We start from the raw sequence: 23,737 nt of genomic DNA, 5'->3' as shown, positions 1-23,737 counted from the left end.
CACAAATGATTCAGTTGTTTCTGGTTTCATTCGTCAGTGCAACAGAACAACAACTGTGAAAATGCCCTGACAGAAGCTGCTGATTGAGTCAGCATGCAAGAGTCACTTTTAGAGTGATATGCTTTTGTGTGGGAGTCTCTTTAAATAGTTCTGTGTAAATGGTTGCTCAAACACAATTTACATTCCCAAGTTTCAATACCTTTGCTAGTTTTTCAGGAATAAGCTCTTCCTTTGGTCCTCCAATTTCTTCATCGTCGTCATCTTTCTTCTTTTTCTGGTTTCGTTGCTGCTTCTCTTTTTCAGCGTTCTTTTTCTCCTCCTCCAACTGAGCCTTTTTCTGAGCCCTCCTCTGCTTATTACGTAGCTTCTTTAGCTCCTTATCTGACATATTTGCTATACAGAAAAAATACTTTGTTGATTATGAATAGAACGATTCCTTAAAAATAACAAACCCTAGATTCTTGCAGCTCAGGTTATTAATACCATTTCCTAAACAAGTCTTCTCAAATTCCAAATCATGGCCCAAACCTGGATGACTTCCGTTAGAAAAGGCATAGTGGCTTATCTATAATGCAGCCTCACCCAGAACTACTTGGATTGCCACAAGATACATTTTGTAACTTATCCCAGAAGATCAAGAAAATAAGCAGAACCCTTAATTTGTACATTTTCAGAATATGAAGTCCATGTGAATGCATAGTTAGGATGTTTTAAAAAAGTTATTGGATGGCCAATATATAACACTGCAACTCCTTAAACTGTAAACTATATATTTAAATTTTTGACCTGGTTTATTTTATTTAAAAAAATACAAAAAGCAAGCAAGCATAGCACAGCACAGCATTCACCTTTTACAGCATCACAACTCCCCCCACCAATTTTGTGTCTCATTGCAATGGAAATGACACAAAAGGACAATATGGCTCAGTATATACAAAAAGCATAGTTTAGAATAAACTATGGTTCAACTTGCAAAAGCCCTTTACTCCTCATTTGCTCCTGACTATGCTGCTCTGTGAAGGAAACAAGCTGGGAAACAAGACTGCTTTGCGATGTGCAAACTTGGTCTCATGGTTTGTTTCTCTCCAGCAAACCATGAGCAAAGGCCAATCTTTGTTCCTCCAAACAAACCACAAGCATTATGACCGGCCAGATTCTGGCTTGTTTCCTTTCCCACATGGTACAGTGAGGAGCAGGGAAGGAGCAAGGAGCTTGAGTGTGTTAAACCATAGTTTATTTTAAAGTGTGGTTTAACAGTGCGTGAGAAATGAGCCATAAAATACTAGAAGCAACTTCTACCTGTGTCAGCCTCATGCTCTTTGTTCTCATCTGTCAGGGGGTTATCATGAAGCTTCAAGTATATTTCTATGGCAATTCTTGCTGCCTTAAAGTAAAATGGGTGCTGTCGAAGTACATCTTCTAGCTTCAACAAGTCCACGTATGATCGAAGCGTGATTTTCCTCATACAGTATGTGTGGAAGTCAAATTGGTCATCTGTGATTTCTACAAAATGCTAACAAAATATCATGTTATTTAGTAAGCATGGGAAGTACGAGAAAAGTTCCAAAACTAAACTTCAGAACCATAAACAGAAGCACTGATAACACAATCAAGCAGAACCCAAAATTTAGCATAAAGAGGCCATAATTCAGTGATGAATCATGCACAACAACCAGACAGAAAGTCATGATTCAGTCCCTGGTATCTCTAGTTCAAAAGGCTCGTAGCAAGCCAGGACTGAACCTTTGCAACTCTGAAGGCCAAATTAGATATGGCATTATGCAAGCACTGCATACAGCAGTCTTACATTGGAACGTATTTCAAAAACTAGTGTCAAATCAGAGGCAATTTCGAATAGCAGTTTGGCAAATGAGGAACATTCTCTATAGGCTCACATGCTCTCCTCTTCTTTTCTGTAGTTTTCCATGCTATCTAAATGATGTCTTTGATTCCAAACAAGGTTTGAAGTGGATCTGCAAACTGTGGAAACTGTACTTTGCAAATTCAAATGTCATGGTAAGCTAGGGTTAGCGAAACCAAAAACACGGGGAAGGAAACCTGAATGTGACAGGGGAATAGGGAAATGGAACGTACGGTCCCACAGATTCTTCTCCATCATCAAACTATGTTTTGGTGTTATGTCTGAATTGAACGCATTATAAATTATGGCCTTAAGCAGTATAATGAGAGATAAAGCACAGCCCATGTTTAGATACTCTTGAGATTCAGAACAATACACTTAAGAGATTCGTCAGACTTGATTCCCGAGAACGGACCACTAAGAAATATTAAATTGGTCATCAGGTACATACTCTCTCAATTTCATGGCATTTTTTAAGTGCTTCTCCAAATTTATTCATTGCTTTATAAGCTTGGGCACATTCTGTCTGGAACCACATGCACTGCATTTCATTCAAGTTTTCCACTGCTGAAGTCCCTTCCTAGAAAGGAAAAAATAGAATAAATAAATAAATATAAGGCAAGCTGCTACAAATATTCAGCTTATAAATATACAGTTAACTAAAAAGAATATGCAATATTTTGACTCTGAAAGGTATTTCTAAAAAACGTTTTCGTCTTTCTTACAGCAAGAAAAACATGCTTACATAGTATGGCCAACATTGCAGACAAGTGCAACAGACAAGAAACAACACATCAATACTGTGTCCAAATGTGAATTTCAAAAATTTGAATGTGCAAGAAGGTCAAAAGGGGCATTCTAGTATACGCTGAACTGCTTTGTTGCTGTGACTGGGGGACAAGTAGGAAAGTCAACGTTAATAAAAGGAAAAACCTCATCTAGAAACTGAAATGCTTTACTTTAATGACAATAACAGCTTCCTTCAGACCAGGAGTAACCAGCTGTGGTGACCTCTGGATGCTGTGAACTTCAACTCCCATCAGCCTTGACTGTTGGCCATGATAGCTTGGGTGACGGGAGTTGCAGTCTAAACCACCTGGAGGGGGCTAGTTACCCCCAATTCAGACACTGATTTACTTACATACTTTTATCCCATGCTTTGGCATCCAAGTAACCCCTAAAACTCTTTTTAATAACTGAATATGCAGGACTGTTCAAAGCAATGGCCTACGAAGAGCACAGTAAGCTAAAAAGTACAGTAAGTCAAACAAACCCTTGTAAATTTGGAACACATTTCTTCTGCTTCCTTTATCAAGTTGGCTTTCAACATGTACTTTGCACATTTGGAGTTAATAAACCTGTCCGCTGTGTCCAGAGCTTGAGCCTCATCCATCCATCTTGCAGCTTCTTTTATGTTTCCAGCATGCTTGAGAAGACAAGACAAAAGTAAGCTGGATAATGCAGTAAACTGTAGTTTGCCAGGTTCAATTCAATGCAAAGATAAAAGTATGAAAGGGGCAAGTAACATACTCAGTACTGCTTCCCATTCTCAACAGGCCGAAAACAAATCCCAACCCTAACAATACAATTACGTTTACTCTGAAACAAAGGTCACAAAGCTCAAGGGAGTTTATTTCCAAGTAACTGTGCGTAGGATTATAACTTAAATCAAGGTCCAATGCTCTGGACTTCAACCATTATCATGCACAACCAGCCATGCTGGCTGAAGGTGGCAGCAGTTGTATTCTAAAACATCTGGAGGGCACCACACAGGCTACCCTTGGTTGAGATCAGGGCTTCCCAAACTTTGGTCTCCAGCTATTTTTGGACTACAACTCTCACCATCCCTAGCTAGCAGGACCAGTGGTCAGGGATGATGGGAACTGTAGTCCAACAACAACTGGAGACCCAAGTTTGGGAAACCCTGGTCTAGATCATCTAAGCCATCCTTTCTTATTTAAAAACCAGTTATCCTTCTCCCCCCCCCTTTTTTTTTGAGAAATGCATCCAGATCCTCTAAAATTGGTATCTGAATGCATGGCTTAAGTACCAGGAGACTGGGTATCATTGGCCAATAGAGCAAAAGAGTAATAGAAAGATAGCATGCTGTATGATACACTGAAGTCCCACTCTACAACAAAGAGCAGCCAAGTTCTCTTCTGACTTGCAATCCCTGTCAGACACATTTCCAAGTTCTTCTCTACAACCATGATGAGTAGAACAACTGGTGCTAGCAGCAGCTGTACGGATGGTAGCAGAGACTGGATTTTTAAAAAAGGAAAAAAGAAAACAACCCAGATATCCTGATGCTGAAGTTCTGTGCCAGACACTGCTATGATGATTATATACTACCTCCAGGAGCAGAGGTAACATGCCCCTGATTTTCAAGTGCTGAGAAACAGAATCAGGAGAGGAATTTTGCCCAATTGTCCAGCTTGTGGGCTTCCCAGAGGCATCAGGTTGGGAAACCAAAAGCTGGACTAGAGAGGCTTTGGGGCTGATCCAGCAGGGCTCTTATGAGCCCTGACCGACAGCCAAATCATCTGTTCATTCTCCAAATACAAGGATGAAAAAGAATCAAGAAGGGGAGTGCTACGTGGCAAAAGCCTGCTGCAATAATAAAAAGAGTTACCTTATAGATTTTAGCTTTCACAAGGAAGAGTTCTATCAAGGTGGGTGTGCTTTCTATTGCAGCATTTATATATTCCAGAGCTATGGATGGCTGCCCAATTTTGTCATAATGTTGTGCCAAGTAGTACTGGACCCAGAGTAAAGTCGTTGGAGGTTCTTCTTTACCGTCATCTATTTGGAGGAAATTTCACAGGGTTTTTTTCCCTTTCCATTTTATAGTAAGCTGCACAAGGAAAAACCCAATGGCATGCTATTTGCTACTGACTGCTGAGAAGCTATTATATAGAAAGGGGGTGGACTGGTCTGTGAAGCTTATTAAGATACAGATGGTTTAAACTGTTCCAATTCATGCTCATGCTCTCATTTTTCCCTTTAAGAGTATGGCATATCAGGTTATATAACTTAACTAGAGGTGTACACTTCACATCTTAATGTGAGCTGGGCTGAGGACTCTGTGTTGAAGCTGCAGCTCTAACAAAGGAATGAAGGGCAGGCCCAAGTCACCAGGTGCAGCTCCACAGCTCAGCTGCATCACGGCAGCATGGAGAAAGGGTGCTGAATGTGAATATATGTGAGTGATACAACCCTTCATTTAAGCCACTGCCGTCTAAGCATGGAGCAGAATGAGCTTGGCTGCCCAAATATGGCTCTACCCGTATGATGCAAGGCTGTAGGCTATGGCACACCCTGAGTTCAATTGATCCCAAGACTAGAGAAGCCTGTGATAGAGGAAACTATGGGCAGGAACAGGTATGGGAGGTACAGGTGAAAACCAGTCTACATGGATTGTCTGATGCCTATTCTCCATCCCAACTGCTTTCTTGAGGAGCTTATTCCTAGCTACAGAATAGTAATAGTAATGGCACTCACCATTTGGGTTAAATAATCTGCAACTTTTCAGAGAGGTTTCATAACCTACCACTAGCTCTTCTATGATTGCCACCTATAGACACAAGACAACAAATAAATAAAATACCTATTAGTAGTTTAATTCAGCAGACTGCAAATTCAGAGTCAAACCCATCTCCATAAAGTCCTACTTCATAAATACAGTGGTACCTCTGGATGTGAACGGGATCCGTTCCGGAGCCCCGTTCGCATCCAGAAGCGAACGCAACCCACGTCTGCATGTGCGTGGGTTGCGCTTCTGTGCATGCGTGTGACGTCATTTTGACCGTCTGTGCATGCAGCGAAATCCGGAAGTAACACACTCAGTTACTTCCGGGTCACTGCAGCGCGCAACCCGAAAATACTTATCCCGAAGCTACTTCAACCCGAGGTATGACTGTAGAAGTATAAATCAGAATTGGAAGAATGAAATCTTCTGTCCACATAAGAGTCTGGTCAGTAACTACTTTTACAGGAGTGTTGCTTTACTTCCTACTCAAGAAGTGATGGGCTAGGCCGCAGCCAAACATCCCACAAAGTGGACTAGATCCTTCTAAACCGTTCTCTTGCCACTAGGCTAACAACTAGGGCCCCATATTTGACAAAGGAGCTTCCAGATCTTGAACCTACAGTGGTACCTCGGGTTACATACGCTTCAGGTTACAGACTCCGCTAACCCAGAAATAGTGCTTCAGGTTAAGAACTTTGCTTCAGGTTGAGAACAGAAATTGTGCTCTGGCGGCGCGGCGGCAGCAGGAGGCCCCATTAGCTAAAGTGGTACTTCAGGTTAAGAACAGTTTCAGGTTAAGTACGGACCTCCGGAACGAATTAAGTACTTAACCCGAGGTACCACTGTATTTCTAGAAAATACTTCACAGTTTAATTGCAGCCAATAGGTTAACAGCAGTTACTTTATATAACATTGCACTGCACTTTTCAAGGTATGACATTAATCAATAGTTTACCACAGAATCTCAACAGAAGCCTAACTTGTAATCAAGAATAAATTACCTAGTCCTACAAAACACATATCATAGCTTTGCGAAACTAGCCCATCATGATCATCATTTAAGTTTCAGCATGTAAGGGGTCTGTTTTATAGCTCATATTCTACTTCCCTATACACAAGGGCTCAGTCAGTTCACAAGTACTCATATTTCAGATGCACACATATACTGCTTGATTACGTCCCAGACTGGGAATGCATTTAGGGCCCTCTGGGGAAGCTGTAAACACACTGGCAGTAAAGAGATTTTAGCCCATGAACATTGCAGGGATCATGGAAATCGATGCATCTGTTCTTGCTTCACCCAGAGTCTTTCCATCCCCAACAAATTTACATCCTTAACCTGGTTCTATGAAAATTAACATTTATAAAGCACATTACTGTGAATCTCTACAGCAGTTTTTAAGGTTCCAGATAGGCCTGTTCAGCATAAGAAAACATAATGATACACGCTTAGTGTCTGATGGACTTTTCTAAGAGAACATTAAAAAGCAAAGCACACAGATGTTATAATGACCTTTTCTTTATCTTTGTATAGTGATCTCAAAGTATTGAAGACCGGTGGGCAGCCTTTGCTGAAATTCATCCTCAGAAATTTATCCAAACATTCCGTAAATTTTTCACCTACAAGAAAAATGTCACAAATGTTACTTTGTATGCTGGCAAATAAAAAAAAAGTTTAAGTCAAATGAAGTGCTACATTAATCACTCTCTTTCTTAGGCTAAATTAAGGCGAAGTTTAATATCTCCTGCAGTGCATGAACTTTCCTCTTTGCCACTACATTTCTATGGGGTGGAGAACCGGAACACAACTCTGCCAATCACTTCAACAATGCCCCAATTGAAGCATTTGTGACTCTAACAACAGCTCAGTCTTCTCCAACCTGGTATGCTCCAGAAGTTTTGGACTACAACTCCCATCATGCTAGACCCTGGGTGAGAACCCAGAGGCTGAGAAGGACGGTGTATAAGAAAGAAAGTGAGCTGGCATTGATTTCTATATATTGGTAACTCTGTATTAATGTAACGTTTTTATATGTAAACATTTTGTAACCGCGTATTTTTGTAATATTTTGTTTGAGTTATATGTTGTTGCTTCATTTTTTTGTACACCACTTTTTTAATATTTTAAGTGGTATAGAAATTAAATAATCAAATCAAATCATCCTGACTTATGGCAGTGCTGGCTCAGGCTAATGGGAGTTGAGAGTCCAATACAGCTAAAAGGCAACAGGTTGGGAAAAGCTGCAGTATAGAGACAGGATATGAAAAGTAACCAGGAATTAGGAACTATGCTTTCTAATGTTTAAAGCTGGCTAAAAGAAAGCAAAATTTTGATGCAATTTCTAGGTGATGAAGCAAGAAAAGGAGGCACTCTAATCTTGTAACTCATTCTCCTAATTGCCAAAATGCAACTCACCAGACAAAAAGTTCAATGGCAGTCTTCTTGGAACGAGTCCCCTTGGGTACTTAGTCCAAGCTTCTTCATAGATCTTGAACCGTTCTAACATGTTGGCTAGAAGAACAAAAAAAATGGCATTTGGGTTTTTAAGGTGGCCAATAATTTTCATGATTCCAAACGTAACTGAAACTACATTCCCTTGGGTAACTTCCATGGACAAAATCCAGAGTGTCCCTTTTCATCCTCCTGGTGCTTGAGTAGTAGCATTTTCCCCCTTTACACAGGTTTCACATGCCGAATTGTAAACCACTCTTGCAATATTTAAAAAACAGGTTCCTACACTGCATGAGAGTATTTGGGGGGGGGACATTCTCACATGAATTTGTCTTAACCCCCCTTTAAAGCAGTCCAAGTTGGCAGCCATTACTACATATTGTACAAGTGACAGATGGCATACTGAAAAGAAGAAACCAAAATAATTTTTGGCTTGCATGCCATCATGCAGGGATTGTGGATTGTGCTGCCTTCAAGTTATTCCTCTGACACAAATGGTACATCAACAGTACATTAACAGTGCAACCTTATTCTCAGGAATAACGTCCCTTGACACAAACAGCATCCACCCGCAGGCATGGACCCCCCCCCCCAATGGTACTGAAAGATGCTTAAGAGTTCCAGAAGAACTGATAGGATCACATTCTCTCCCTACATTTCCAATGGGAAAAGGCTGCTTCTGTTCCAAAACCAGGCCTGAAGTTTTACTGGAAATGATCTGAACAGGATCTTCCAACAGTGACTGAAGTTATCCTGTCACCATTTGCTTTGCCGCCTTGCCGAAGAATACGATAATCTCTCAGGGCAAAAGATCTAAATTAGGCTTCTCAACAAGTCCCGCTCTAAGGGCAGTAGAGACAACTGCATCCCTCAAGAAGGTATTCACAACTTCCAAGGCCCACATGGACAGCTCCATTCTGACAGAGTTCAACAGCCAGGATGGGCAGGGATCCAGACAAAAGGTAGGCCTTACCCCACAGATCACCCTTTCCCTGTCCAATGAAGAAAACCAGTCATGTGTGTGTCTTGCCATGTGTGTGTCTTGCCACATGTGCTTAACAATTTAAACTGAAAGAGGCCCAAAGTTGTCATGGAGGCCATCAAATCCTGAGCTACCTCCTAATGATGTATCTTCAGTGGGAATGCTAAAGTCTCTGAAAATAATCAGCCTCGGAGTCCTCAATACTACACTCAGAGCTGAAGCAGGAAGAGTGTTTGGTAGTGGCCATGTTTCGAGTACCCAACACCAGCTGCAGAAACTTTATCCTGGCTACCTGCTCAACAGGATACCTGAGCAGGGGAGCAAATCATTAAGGCTCAAACAACCTCGTTGTCCCTCAAGTGTACACTGGTGTCATGCCTTGAAACCTAGAGAATATATTTGGGAAAAGTAACTCACACCCCACTTCATCCAACCAGGTTTCAGTGGCACAAGCGTGACTGATCTATTCTTGCACAAGGGGGCCAGTAACAATTGACTCCTTGTCTTGGCTGAGCTGGCATTCAGCAATAGCATGCTTGAGGGTAAAGCAGGTAAACCTTCCTGATTACCGTAGATTGGAGGGTGGGCAAGATGGAGAGCAAGTGCAGAACTGTCTTGTTCACCATCCGCTCCAGTAACTCTGCCCTCCACTATCTCCGCTACTGCAAATTTTAGAAAAAGATCTTAAATTCAAAACACACCAGCATATGAATACCCCCTTCCAAAGAATGACAAATCTATGAGCTTAAAAAGCAGTGGTGGATTTTGAGTCTGGGATAGCTCAGTTGGTAAAACGTGAGACTCTTAACCTCAAGGTCATGGGTTCTAGCCCCACGCTGGGCAAGAGATTCCTGCAATGCAGGGGGTTGGACTGGATGACCCTCATAGTCCCTCCCAACTCTACAATTCTATGAATACAATCATCACATTGTGCATAGACTGAATTGTTCCAAGTGTTCCCCCTCATCATCGATGTAGACAAGAACCAACCTGATCACACCTGAAGAACTCAAATATGCAATGTTGAAAAAGTTGTGTTGGCCTCAGTTTTATACTACTATGAACTTCTTAGAAAAGTGAGACATAAATAAAGAAAGAAATGTACATTAACTCACTTTTACTGAAATTCAAAATACACTGCAATTCTTGAAGCATAGCCTACATAAAATGAATTCGTCTCCCATCACTAATTTGTGTGTACACTTACACATAGAGCACTTCTCAGCCATCATACACAAGTTTTCTTCAAAAAGGAAAGTAAATTCACAGCAATTCAGCTTGCTGTGAAAAGTAACTGAGGATTATGACAAAATATATGCTCCTATCACATATAAAATCAAATAAGGGCTTTGTTATTTACAGGTTCGCACCTAACTTGGTGCAAGCTATATTGTTACCTGGTTTGAGTGCCTTTTCTAAACCTTTGTAATAAGCCCAGTTTTCAGGATTTCTTTCTTGCAATCCTCTATATATCTCAGTGGCTTCTTCCAGCCTGCAGAGTTGTAACAGAAGTTCGCCTGTTAAAAATGCAGAGTTATAAATCAATCGCGAGAGGGTATTTAATATATACATATTTTCCCCCTCACCCCCTGCATGCCCCCAAGATTTGCTATCATATTTTGCACCAATGTAACCTAATATACTTTTGTGTGAAGGGCACACAGACTACAATATGTTCCAAATTTTTATTCAAAGCAAGAAAGGCCTGAAATACGCTTTAAAAAGAAATAAAAATACAACCAAGGAATATGAAGATGCTGAATTCTGTACTTTTGAGGCCTGGAGGAGATGAAAGTAACAGCAACAATATATAATATAGTCCTGCTAAGGTTTAAGCCAATTATTATTAAATTTCATTTATGAATCATTTCCATTGGGGCATCTCAAAGCAAATTACAATAAAATGACACATTACATATATAAAACCAGTTAACAGCAAAACATTAAAAAATATAGAAAGTTTAAATCACCACCACATATGGAAAATCAGTTCACATTCAGGACAGGTACCAGCTGGGATAAAGATTTTAGAAAGCTTGTTGAAAGAGCAATGTCTTTAGCAGGCACCAAAAAATACAGAAAAGACGCCTGTTTGATATGCAAATAGGAGAGTCCCAAAGAGCAGGCACTGCCACACTGAAAGTCTCGATGCCTGTAGCATGTGGAATGGACCTCCTGATAAGATGGTTATTTGCAGGATGGCCTCTGCTGCAAAATATAGCTATTGTTTGTGTATGTTATCTGTGAAAAGTGCACTTGTATGAGAACATCTGCCCTTTGTTGTTGAGACTCAGCTCTTTCATCAAGAATTCTACGAAAGATATTCAACATAGAGCTAGCAAATCATTCCAGCAGTGCAAGCATTTCTGTTCTCTCTTCACCCCTGTCCCTCCCACTACTTAACCCAAGGTACTACTGTATAATATATTCAATTAAGTTCAAGACTTAAGGCCAGCTTGCCTCCAATTTTTCTTGCTTCCGGGTTACAATACAAAGTCACACCCACTTACCAGATTGTTGACAGCCTTTAAAAGAATCAACTCTATTATTAATTTAACATTTAGAAAAATATATAGCACTACCAAATTAATATATAGTACACTTTGAACTTGCCTATTATGTAGTAATTGTAAGGCAACTTATTTCTTATTCATTTAATATTTCTCGTTGAGAACAGCCTTAGGAACAAGAGAATCCTATTGGCTCATTTACCTTTAGTTTCTTCAACAGCTAATTTGTCACAGATTTGCTTTTCATAGGTACTAAGATGGTCCAAAGCTTCCTTATATAGTCCTGCTTCCCGGAGGACTTGATTTTGATACAAGAGCAGCTCACTATACTCGTAGTCTACTTTATCAGGAGATGTCTGCATAGGTAAGAAAACACTTCAGTACTCATCCTTTTAATGTTAACATTGCAACCAAAACCCCACATAAACTGATCATGGTGACCTGTATGGGAGAAAAGGGCTGACCATCTGGATTGTCAGATGTGACCCATGTATGTATAGAAAAAAGAGGGAGATTTTGAACTGGTGATGCCACCTGTATGTGGCTCTTCAATCTCCCAAACATAGCCCTTTGCTGAATCAAGATAGCACATGTACCAGCCAAACACATGGTTGGCATTGGTAGTTCTGAAAGAAATGATCACTTATGGAAGGATGGGAATACTCAATCCATGCATGTTTTCTACTTTTGGATGATAGATGACATCAACCGTCAGCTCCATAGGGAGAGTCTGATAGGTAAATGTTTTTACCTAGCCCCTTAGGCACACAAAATATTATATTTTATTCTTCCATTTCGATTCTGATTATTTTAGTTATATACAGACTTGGTTTTGTTTTTTTCATGATACCTGTTGAGTCTTCCTAAATTCCTCCAAAATCTTTGCTGCCATTTCATAGTCTTCCAAAAGATGATAAGCAATCGCATAGCCAATCCATGATGCTCGCTGTGCAGGTCTAAGTTGAAGTAACTGATACCTAGTTTCCTGCATAAATGTAATAAAATGGTAGCTTTCACATTCCAGTCTTCTGGATTCAAAACTAAATCAACAGTATTAATCAAGAAATCAATGACAAGAGTTCAAAATTTAAGGTTTCAACATATAAAAACCTTCACATACATTTCATACAGAATCTCTGAAAAATAGTTTGATCAATGTGACTATTCCAGACTGTGTTTTTAAAGAAACCTGAATGGTGCTAATATAGAACTAGTATATTTTTTGTAGTAAATTCTGAGCACTATCAACTATGGCATCAACACAGCTAAGGATGATAATGACTAAATCTGTGTGGAACTCAGCAATGAGATGAGTTAATTGCAACTTGCACAAAATACTAATACTTGACAACTTCACTAACATCTCAGGCTTCTAAGAAGAAAGACACTAGGAAGAACAGCTGTTGAACTACGACACAGAAATGTAACTAAGAAACCATTTTAGAAATCAAACAATCCAGACAAAATAAGGCCATCTCTATTTTAGGATTGCATTATAAAGGGAAAAGGTGGGCAATTCTTTGGGCAGAACCAGTGTAACCATCTTGATCTTCCAGATCAAGAGATGTAATAGTATTACTCTATTCTGCCTTGGCCAGACCACAGCTGGAGTACAGTACAGTGGTACCTCGCAAGACGAATGCCTCGCAAGACGAAAGAGTTTTCCGTTTTTTGAGTCGTTCCGCAAGACGAATTTCCCTATGGGCTTGCTTCCCAAGACGTTTCGTCTTGCGAGTTCTTGCGAGTTTGTTTCCTTTTTCTTAAAGCCGCTAAGCCGTTAATAGCCGCTAATAGCCATGCTTCGCTAGACGAAAAAAACGCAAGGCGAAGAGACTCGCAGAACGGATTAATTTCGTCTTGCGAGGCACCACTGTATCCAGTTTTGGCTGACACAATTTCAGAAGGATATTGAGAAGCTGGAACATGTGCAGAGGAGGGCAAGAAAGATGATCAAGGGTCTAGAAACCAAGCCTTATGAGGAATGGTTGAGAAAGTTGGATATGTTTAGCCTGGGTAAGAGAAGACTGAGGGGAAATGTGATAGCCATCTTCAAATATCTAAAGGGCTGCCACATGGAAGATGGAGCAAGCTTGTTTTCTCCTGCTCAAGTGGGCAGGACATGAACCAATGGCTTCAAGTTACAAGAAAGGAGATTCCAACTAAACATCAGGAAGAACTTTCTGACAGTCGAACAGACTCTCACAAGAGGTGGTAGACTCCTACTTTGGATGTTTTTTTAAGCAGTTAGATGGCCATCTGTCATGGATACTGTAGCTGACATCCCTGCATTGAATGGAATGACCCTCAGTATCCCTTCCAACTCTACAATTTTACGACTCTTGTCTTTGATAATCTGAACCTAGTTCTTCTACAAGTCAGCAAGCAGAAATGTGCATTATTCTAAGCACTTAAGAAAGCACTATATGTGAAATCATTTTGTAGTCAACTAAATCCCTACCGCATGCTCTGATCCATGGGGTCACGAAGAGTCAGACACGACTAAGCAACAACAAAATCCCTACCAAATTATTATGGTAGAAAGCAAGGCGAAAAGGTTTTGCTCTCTCATACTTCTCATAGTTTAAGAACTATTTAGAGTTACTGCACTTGTAAAACCTTCCTGAAGCTTGATCTTGACTTACCCTGTAGCCTTCAAGATCCCTCATTTGAATTTGTAGCAGAGAAAGGTCCCTCAAAATTTGGAGATTGTCCTTATCCCATTTCAGTGCATTTCTATAACATTTGATGGCTTCATCATATTTCTTGTCTGATCGTTGGAGGAGGCCATAGACATGCCAACCTGGAAACCTCAGTTAAGGTCATCCGTTTTGCAACAATTGAAAATGTGAAACAACTCAACTATTCAACTATTTCCAAGTCTGTAAATGCTTTCCCCCCCCTCAGCTAGAGGAACCTGTAACTAGTATACCAATACAAACTAGCATAATACTTACAATGAAATATGTGTAAGGCTCCTCGGAGTATTACAAGTCAGCACTTAAATACAGTTAATTATGCGGCCCAAATATATCTAAGGCTCTGCTGTTCAGGCACTCACTTGAATATGGTCTGTAAACAGAATTAGTAAGGTACAATATGGACTAAAAGCTAGGATGGTTGCTCCAAAGGCGGTAATATAATTGTTCAAAAAGTTTCAAGAAATACATAATACGAAGGGAGAAGCTACCGTATTTTTCACCCTATAGGACGCACTTTTTCGCCTCCAAAAATGAAGGGGAAATCTGGGTGCGTCCTATGGGGCGAATGCAGGCTTTCGCTGAAGCTTGGAGAGCGAGAGGGGTCGGTGCGCACCGACCCCTCTTGCTCTCCAGGCTTCAGGAAGACATCTGCAGCCTAGGCAGCCCTGCGGGAGTTCCCGCAGGGCTGTCTAGGCTGCGGATAGCAGCCTGCTTCCCAGAGCACCGGGCGCCCTGAAAGCAGAGCGCCCGGCACTTCGGGAACACATCCGCAACCTAGGCAGCCCTGCGAGAGGTCCCGCAGGAATGTCTAGGCTGCGGATAGCAGCCTGCTTCCCGGAGCGCCAGGCGCCCTGAAAGCAGAGCACCCGGCGCTTCGGGAACACATCCAGAACCTAGACAGCCCTGTGGGAGGTCCCGCAGGGATGTCTAGGCTGTGGATACCAGCCTGCTTCCCGGAGCGTTGGGCGCCCTGAAAGCAGAGCACCCGGCGCTTCGGGAACACATCCGCAGCGTGGGGAGCCCTGCAGGAGTTCCCCGCAGGGCTCCCCACGCTGCGGATAGCAGCCTGCTGTCCGGCGGGCGGGGCGCCCTGAAGCAGAGCGCCCCTCGCGTCGGGCAGACATCGGCCAGCCCCACAAGCTCGGGGGACAGCAGGGAGGCGCAGCGCCGCCATCCCGCTGTTCCTCGTCCTTGCTTGGTTTCCCCGACCTGCTTGGGGGGGAATAAAGGGGGGGAAATTCCTTTATCCCCCCCCAAAAAAACTAGGTGCGTCCTATGGGACGGAGCGTCCTATGGGACGAAAAATACGGTACATTATATGTTCTAGTTTATATATAATGTTTTCTATTTATTTTTTATTGCTTATCATTTTCTTTGTTTGCCGATCTAATGTGCACATTGAAAAGGATACAGACATGACTCTTCAAGTCATTTCGTAGGCCCCTTCGCACCAATTCATATGCCTCTTCTTTTTTACCTAGGCAGTTTAGCGTTAGTCCTTTCATAGCCAGGGTTTCTAAAAGGAAAAAGAAAAAAATCATTACCAGCTGCGTCAAGCCATAGTAATAGAAATAGGTATTTTGAAGTTTTATGAACAGAGAAACTGGTAGCAGAGACTTCTATCAGTAGATTTTGTTTTAAATTCCAATTCTATAAATCTGAAAGCCGGGATATGCCTATTACACAGAAGTGCTTCTGCATCTTTAAGAGCAAATCCCTTTTCTATTGGAAGATTCCCTTAGTTTTTGTTCAAACAAATAATTCCTTACTGACTGAACATTTATTTGTAGTAGATTCCCAGAAGGGTAACTGTATGTACTATGACTGGCAGGTTTCAGTGGATCTTAATTGTTTCAAATGTGCAGGATCTCAGGACCAATTTATCTCTCCACAAGAGATCTGTGACTGGATGTTGTGCCATAAATTCTTTTATTAAAAGAATTGGAATATGGGATAGGGCATGTTTTGTGTGGAAGAGAAGAATGGGATAAGAATATTTATGGTCCAATCTTTTTAGGATGAAAACAACAAAGTGTCCATCTGTAGCAGAACCACACACCCCAAAGTCGGCTTTCAAAGATTGGGAGACTATCTAGAGCAGATGTTGGGAAAACAGTGGATAATAGAGAAAGGAGAACTCCTATGCCTGATTAGAGTCTATTTGTGTGACTCTGGATATCACCCACAGGTTTTTAAATCTGTATTTTAATTGTGCTTTTAATTTTTAATTGCTTTTATTGTTCTATGTTACATTTTAATTGTTGTATCTGTTTTGTGAGCCACCAAGAGAACTTATTTCATGAGATGGTATATTCAGTTAATAAATAAAGCTAGTGCTCCTCAGCATAGAATCCCAATACAATTCCCTCCATCCCTAAACCTGCTGTGCTTAATTACTTAGTGCCCATTTTCTTCTCTGCAGCTAATAACAACTTGGGGCAAAGGGTCAATTTGTATCATGGAACTGACATTAGGTGTGGGGAGTGGGGGAGAGGAGGACTCCTTCAGATAGTGCCAGATAGGCAACAGCATCTGTATAAGCTGATTCAATAAGTTTAAGATAACTCCTGAAGAACGAACTTATTCCAAACCTTGTTGCGCTACAATAAACATTCAAAGCTAGCACTGATAATTTCTGCATCCTTTTTGTTTCTTCTGCCTCCCTCCTGGCTTTGTGTGTGTTCAAATACACACAAAGATTACGTGGGGCAATCTTAAGCCAGAAGGACTTTAAGCACAGTGGTACAACATGACCTGCTGCATGCAGAAGGCCTCAGGTTCCATCCCTGGAATCTTCAGTTAGGGCCAGAAGAAACCCCTGCCCATACTACTGGACAGCCACTACCAGTCAGTGTTGACAATACTGAGCATAATGGACCAATGGTCTCTGACTCAGTATAAGGCAGCTTCCTATGTCCCTAAGCTAAGAAAGTGGCATGTTCTGCCTTAGCATACAGCCTCTTCCCAAAGTCACCCTCCCCCACCCCACAAGCCTTGAAAACAGAAATGAGTTCAGTTAGAATAGCAACCAGGGAGAAGGGATTGTGGGGATGTAGGCAAGACTGAAAAATGGTTCAGGGCCTGTCTCTTCTCCATATGCAATCACCCACTCCACTTTCTGTATTTCAGTGCCGAATGCTGTTTCAAGGCAGTTCTGTCACCATCACATCTACTACCACTTTCAGTTTTTCTTAGCAGTTTACAAGTCTAAGAAATGTTCCAACATATCATGAATGTGAATACATAGGAGAATAATTGCCTTCAATTACATACCTTTGTATACTTGCCAAAATCATTTTGGCCATTTTTCAAAAGGCCTTTTGATTTGGGCTTTGTTTTCATGACTGGCATGAGGTTGAAGTTTTTTAAAAATTCAATTTCATAATTCAAATTGAATTGTAGACATATATTGCTACCCAAGCCAAACCATAAGGATGAGGCAAACTATAAATATAAGCCAATTTTAAAACTTAACATGTTCAGAACCAGTACTTCTTTATGTAGAAGTCTGAAGACTCACCTCCATGTTCTGCAAACTTTGGATTGGAAAGAATTTGTTTGCAAAACTTCAAACCATTTCTGTACTGTTTATGTTCATAACACCTCTGTAAAGACAAAAAAAAATCCAAAGCAACTGTAACAAATGTGATAGAAATAAGCTACACTCATAAACCCCTAACCTTATCAAGCAAGAATGAATCCAACCAAGTCATTGCATGAGCAGAGCAATTTTTGCTCACGCGGCAGAACTTCCCCTCCATCTCCTGTGCACCTCTACATCCAGCCAATTTGCTCTTGGGGAGTGGGCTGAGAAAACCAGATTTGGGTTGTTCACAGGGACAGGAGAGGGAGGGAAGTGGCTTTGTGTGAGCTAAAAATTTTCACTCATGGAAATATTTTGTTGGATATAACTTAGTTTTGAAGGGTGGCAAGTTTAAACATGAGGGATCCCATTAGTCGCTTTTGTTAACAGTTCCTAGCACAAGTGTTCTGTATACAATTAAAGGTTGGGAGAAACAAATTTCAGGAGTAAAGAACATGATTCTTCCAAACTCTTCAGCAAAATGATAAATAGATATTAGTAAGAAGAAAGTTATTCCTAGTCTATTCCTGAAAATGACTTGCCCCATTGCAATTCACTGTTAAAAGCCCAATGATTTATTACACAGGTGGTATATCATAAAGTTCTTGACAGTTACATCACAAGTTTTGCTTTCATCGCAGAATGTGATTGAAGATTTCATTTTTCTGAAAACTAAGGAGAATCAAAATAAGCAAAGTATATCCTAGAGCATTATGTTCACCATTCAAAGTCCAAATCAGAAACCTGGGAATGGGGGGGGGGGAGAGAGAGAATGAGTCACCGCCAGAATCCTAACTTCATGTTGTTAATTGCCCTCCTGGCCCCCAACTTTTTGCAAGTTTTAACCCCTCCGTACAAATTTTTGTTCATTGTTCACAATATAGTTAAGTTAATTTCAAAATCATTCTGAAGCTCCACATTTTCTGAATCAATCGAAGTCCATCTGTGGCACTATCAATAGTTCTTCAGCCCAAAAGGAACATTATTGTCTATGTATTATAAAACTTAATTAGAATTAATGTATAAAAGATCTACAGTGCTCAATGCTCAACAGTTTGGCACAGGAGGTTTCTTTCATCACAAGCTGCCTTTGAAATTTGAGAAATGGGGTGTTGTGATTTTACTCCCATACTCAATTTTGTCTTTTTAGATATAAGGGCAGAAAAAGAAAAAGAAATAACACCCCATGGAGTATCATCTCTCTAATAAGCTGTCATTAATAAGGAATTTATTGCTGGAGGAAGTCATTTATTCTTCACATTGCTAAATTAAGAACAGCCCATTAGCTGCTCCTGTAGCTTAGCTATAAACTTGTTTACACAATCAGAATTCAGAAGGTCACTTTCCCAAGAGAGTACCCTTTGAACCACCTCTCTGCATCCTTATTAAGAACTTCTGGCTGTAGCAGCGCAAGTCATCTGGGCTATTATCAACGCAATAGTGAACTGATGCTGCAGCTGAAGCCAAACCTGCAGTTTAGGTTGCATATACAGATACTCTGTGGCTGAATTCCATGTACTTTCACTCCTATTGAAGTTTGACCTATATAATAATTATATCCATAAACATTTAATGTCTTGCCTATGACTGATCTTGCTTTGCCAAAACAGCAATAACTTGAATCTAGTTAAGATGCTTCATTACTCTGTTGAGTAGGGAGCTATCCTACAGATTCTATCAGTGACTCTCCAGGGTGTGTCCTAAAGTGTCATGCTGAGCTGGAAAAACAGCCCCATGTTTCCAAATGTCTACACAAGATAACAACCACATTGAGACTATTGTCTTCTTAACTCACTTCAGATATACCAAGGAGCAATATGAACACTGAGAAGGGAACAGCCACCTTTATTTGGGCTAGTGATAACTGTGGTCATCAACTTAATTTGCTCTCCATATATATAAATAGCCCTTCAATTCAATAATCAACTCCAAAAGGCATTCAGACCACCAGGCATTTAATGTACTAGCACAATGTTGCACAACCAGGTTTATGCAGCATAGTCTATGGCTAGCTCATATATATATATTGTATGTAGGGCATTTTACTTCTAACTCCAGGGTTCAAAACCATTCTGCAAATAAACAAACTACTAAATATACAAATAGTGCTGATTCTCCCTATGGTCATTGTTACCTCTGAATGCGAGTAAACATTTTTATTTATTTAATTATTGCATTTTTACCGTATTTCACCTTTCCTCCAAGGAGCTCAAGGTAGTGTCATAGTTTTACACTCTAACCACGCCATCACACACCACTGTGCCACACTCCCTTTTACATATATGCACTGGGAAGCATGTTTTAAATTCTACATTTTTTCATGCAGTGATCAGGTGACTGTAGCTTATTTCTGCTAAATTGTTTAAGTTATCAGCGCTATTATGAAAGGAAGGATGCTACAGGCAATATTTGAAAACAAGACATTCGAAGTTTACTTAGTAATTAGTGCAAATTTCCACAGTGCATAGGCTCACTATACTGGTTGCTTACCAGTTTGATTCTAGCTAATCTAAACTTATTTAAAGCATTAATCTACCAACTGGTGGCTTGAGGATTTGGTTACATCCAAGTTGAAGTGGGTTGTACCAGTTGCAGCACTACTACCTTTTTTGTTTTGCATGCTATTATGTCAGAAGGAGAAAGAAGAGAACAGGGAGCATGGAGAAGTGGGGAGAACAAGAAAAGAATAGAGAAGGAGAAAATCCAAGAAAAAGATGGACATCTATCAGAAAAATGAGAAGCAGAACATATGTTGCATGTTGGGTCTGAAAAACCGAAGACTACTGGCGTAAGGGGTACAGGGATAAGCAGGTACAGTGGTGCCTCGCAAGACGAAAAGAATCCGTTCTGTGATTCTCTTCGTCTAGCGGTTTTTTTGCCTTGCGAAGCAAGCCCATTGACGGATTAGCGGATTAGCGCTATTAGCGGCTTATCTGCTGATCGGATCAGCTGATAAGCGGCTTAGCGGCTTAGAAAAAAGGGGGGAAGGGAAAAAAAACCCAGCAGGAACTCGCAAGACATTGTCGTGTTGCGAAGCAAGCCCATAGGAAATTCGTCTAGCGAGTTTTCCATCTTGCGAGGCATTCGTCTTGCGGGGCACCACTGTAATAGAGTACAGATATAATTCCTTGCAATAAAAATGAAATGTTAATGCAGATGATCAGTTATAGAGAATGCTAACCATGAACCTATTGTCAAATTCATGATCTATAGTGACACACAATACGTTTCTTGCAGTAGGCATATAATCATGCATCCACAGTGACACCGATAAAGGACTTATGAAAAATCAGTGGAAAGCTATGCAGGAGTTTATTTGTGTAGTTTTGTATCTTGATGACAAAGTTTTTAGAGAAAAACTGAAAAGAGAGATACTGTATTCTGAAGGCCAAATGTCTCAATCATTCTTTCCAAAGTTTTCCAATCACAATAAGTTTTCATTGGCCAGGTTCACATATAATGCTAAATCACAGTTCAGTTTAACAATGAAGCCTTAAAATCATATCCACCACCCTTTCTTCAGAACAGCTTCAAGGATATTATAAGCTTCTGCTTTAGACTAACCACAGTTTAGTTTATCTCTTAACCAAAGCTAATCTCAACTATGGTTTGTGGAAACAGAGCAGAAAGAAAGCAGGAGTCTTCCATCTCCTCTAGGGAGGCAGACGGAAGTTGCTAAAGATTATTAATCAGTTTGTAAGCTGCAGAACAGCCTCTTCAGCTTCTGAATGTGTAAGGCAACCCTACCAATGCCCACACAGTCTCTTCTTACACTGGAAATTCTTCAGAGGATGCTAGCTGGTGATATACTACTTTAGAAGTGATATCTGTTGGCAAGGAATTATAACTGAGATTTGAGCCTTGGTTTAATTAATGATACATAAATGGTATGATACAGAGCTCTAAAAGCAATAAGGCTTCTTAAACTACAGATGACCCGAAGGTGAAATTCCTATATAATCCTTACTTATCTATGGGAAATGAATAGTTAGTATCTAATTAACTTACCACCATTCAAGCAGGTAAGTTTAGAGAGACGCCAAATACCAGAGTTTTCATTTAAGATTTAAAAAATTGAAAATATGCCTACCAAAAGAAAATTATGAGGACACTAGTGGGATATTTGCCTTTCCTATTAAAGATCACCCACCTGCCTTATGTTTCTACCATTGACCTGGTTCACACATCATGGTAAGCCACAGTCTGAAACAAACTTTGGGTAACTGTGAATGAGCCCTTGGCATAAGCCATTGGCATATGCCTCACTCCTCCCTTTGCTGAGCTGAAAGGCAATAAACCACAGCTCTGTTTTAGGTTTATGTGCAAACAAGAGCTTGTGATTTATTTCTCCTCAAATAATCTACAAAAGGAAGCCACGACCAAACCATGGCTTCTTCTCTTGGAGTGTTTTGAGAAACAGAAACTAAACTAGTGCTATGCCTTTCTTCCCTTGCAACTGGCAAAAGGCAGAGTTGGGCAGGTGCAATTTAAGAAACTTGTTTAAACACACTGCACATTTACAGTAAGTCATAGTTTATTTCTAACTATGGCTTACTGTGACACGCAAATGGGGACATGTATAAAATTTCCAAAGCTAACACGGCCCTTTTTATTTTGTAAATAGCCTGCATACTTTTCAAAACCCATTTAAACCTTCATTAGTAATCTGCAGTGGGCCCCGCTAGACCACTTTACCTTTGCTTTAATGCCTACTTGTGGCAATAGCAAGTGCATCTCAACACGCATGCATGTGAAATATGAAGTGCTTACCTTATGAAAATATGAAGTGGTAAAGATTACACATACCAAGCATACATGCTATGGGGTGTGTGCTGATCATATTTAGGTATGCCAAAGGTTTGGAGGTGGGGTAAGAATACTATGCCACACATCCCACATGCACAGCATGCTCCACTTTCTAGCAGACCACTTGGATTGGCTAACATCAGTTTCTTGAAGCTGAGCACACATGCATTTTCATCCCATTGTTAACTACACATTGCACTGATAAAAGAAAGTCCTAGAAAGCAAAGCTACAGGTTCAGTAATCTAGATGGGAAAAAGCAACTGGCATTACCTGGCTGTAAACTGGCATGGTGGCAACTGTTCTAAAGATGTAGCTGCATAGCTGCATTTATTTGATTTGCTATGCATCTGAAAACCTCAGCATAAGAAACTAGACAAGTTTAGCACTTTCTGAGGATAACAACTAATCTGGGTGAGTCCCTTAAATGCGCTTGATAAAAGCATTTTACAGACCTGTTCATTTGCATAACAGTGTTAAAATGTACACAAGCAAGCTGGGGCAAGCAAGGAACATTGAATTAAATTCCTCATCTTATGCTGAACTGGTTGTTCCAAAAGCATGCGTCCAATTGCAACAATGAAGCAATAATCACTCCATGCTTTACTATGGCTCAAAGCCCCATGTTAGTCATGGTAATGTCTAGGTTCTACACTTCAGGAGTACTTGACCTCATTACTGAAATTAAGCAGGTGCGGATCTGGATCGGTGCCTGAAAAGAAACCACTGGAAGCACTCAAACTAAGCCACTCTAAACAATTCAAAGAGTAGGATAAAAACAAATAAATAAAATTGCTACTTTGTATACGTATAACATATTAAGTACTGTCATACCTCTTGTTACGTTTGGTTCAGGATACGTCTTTTCAGGTTGCGTCCCGCAGTGACCCAGAAGTACCGGAAAGGGTTACTTCTGGATTTCGCCGCTCACACATGCGCAGACGCTCAAAATGATGTCACATGCAGGTGCAGAAGCGGCGAATCACGACCCACGCAGACGCGCATTGCGTTCTGCTCATGTTGCGAGCGGGGCTCCGGAACGGATCCCATTCGCAACCAGAGGTATTCCATGAAAGTTTTCACCTGCGTAACTTATGAGATCACATAGATAACACAATCCTTTTCCTTATCAGTTTTCATGTTGTCCATAATATAATTGTACCCCAATTACTTTCAGTGAGGCTATAGTGTGCTACTCATGCAAGTCCGTAGGCTCAGCAACCACACAATTTGAACACTACAATACTATGGACACAATCTAGCACGTGTTCAACTGTATTCTGCCCTAGTCAATGGGACTTAAAACACTTTAATCAA

The 23,737-nt window shown here is 40.6% G+C and overlaps 1 protein-coding gene and 1 long non-coding RNA gene across 2 annotated transcripts in view; both read right to left on the bottom strand.

Annotated features, from left to right (window-relative positions):
* The window catches only part of LOC309540724, a 333,626-nt gene that overhangs the window by 237,302 nt on the left and 72,587 nt on the right, over positions 1-23,737 (bottom strand). The gene's annotated exons all lie outside the window — the stretch shown is intronic.
* NAA15 (N-alpha-acetyltransferase 15, NatA auxiliary subunit) overlaps positions 1-23,737 on the bottom strand; it is a 33,097-nt gene that overhangs the window by 7,711 nt on the left and 1,649 nt on the right. Inside the window, exons 2-15 of the mRNA XM_082237612.1 lie at positions 17,554-17,638; positions 15,445-15,549; positions 13,977-14,134; positions 12,185-12,319; positions 11,537-11,690; positions 10,222-10,341; positions 7,807-7,902; positions 6,904-7,010; positions 5,363-5,435; positions 4,494-4,663; positions 3,135-3,287; positions 2,313-2,441; positions 1,300-1,513; positions 200-393 (exon numbers count right to left, since the gene is read on the bottom strand). Of these exons, the coding sequence (XP_082093738.1) occupies positions 200-393; positions 1,300-1,513; positions 2,313-2,441; positions 3,135-3,287; positions 4,494-4,663; positions 5,363-5,435; positions 6,904-7,010; positions 7,807-7,902; positions 10,222-10,341; positions 11,537-11,690; positions 12,185-12,319; positions 13,977-14,134; positions 15,445-15,549; positions 17,554-17,638 (1,893 nt within the window). The remainder of the gene's footprint in view (positions 1-199; positions 394-1,299; positions 1,514-2,312; positions 2,442-3,134; positions 3,288-4,493; positions 4,664-5,362; positions 5,436-6,903; positions 7,011-7,806; positions 7,903-10,221; positions 10,342-11,536; positions 11,691-12,184; positions 12,320-13,976; positions 14,135-15,444; positions 15,550-17,553; positions 17,639-23,737) is intronic.

The sequence above is a fragment of the Podarcis vaucheri genome (assembly GCF_965113315.1).
Source record: "Podarcis vaucheri genome assembly, chromosome: 9".
Taxonomy (NCBI): Eukaryota; Metazoa; Chordata; class Lepidosauria; order Squamata; family Lacertidae; genus Podarcis; species Podarcis vaucheri.
This window is presented reverse-complemented; position numbering and strand designations above follow the sequence as displayed.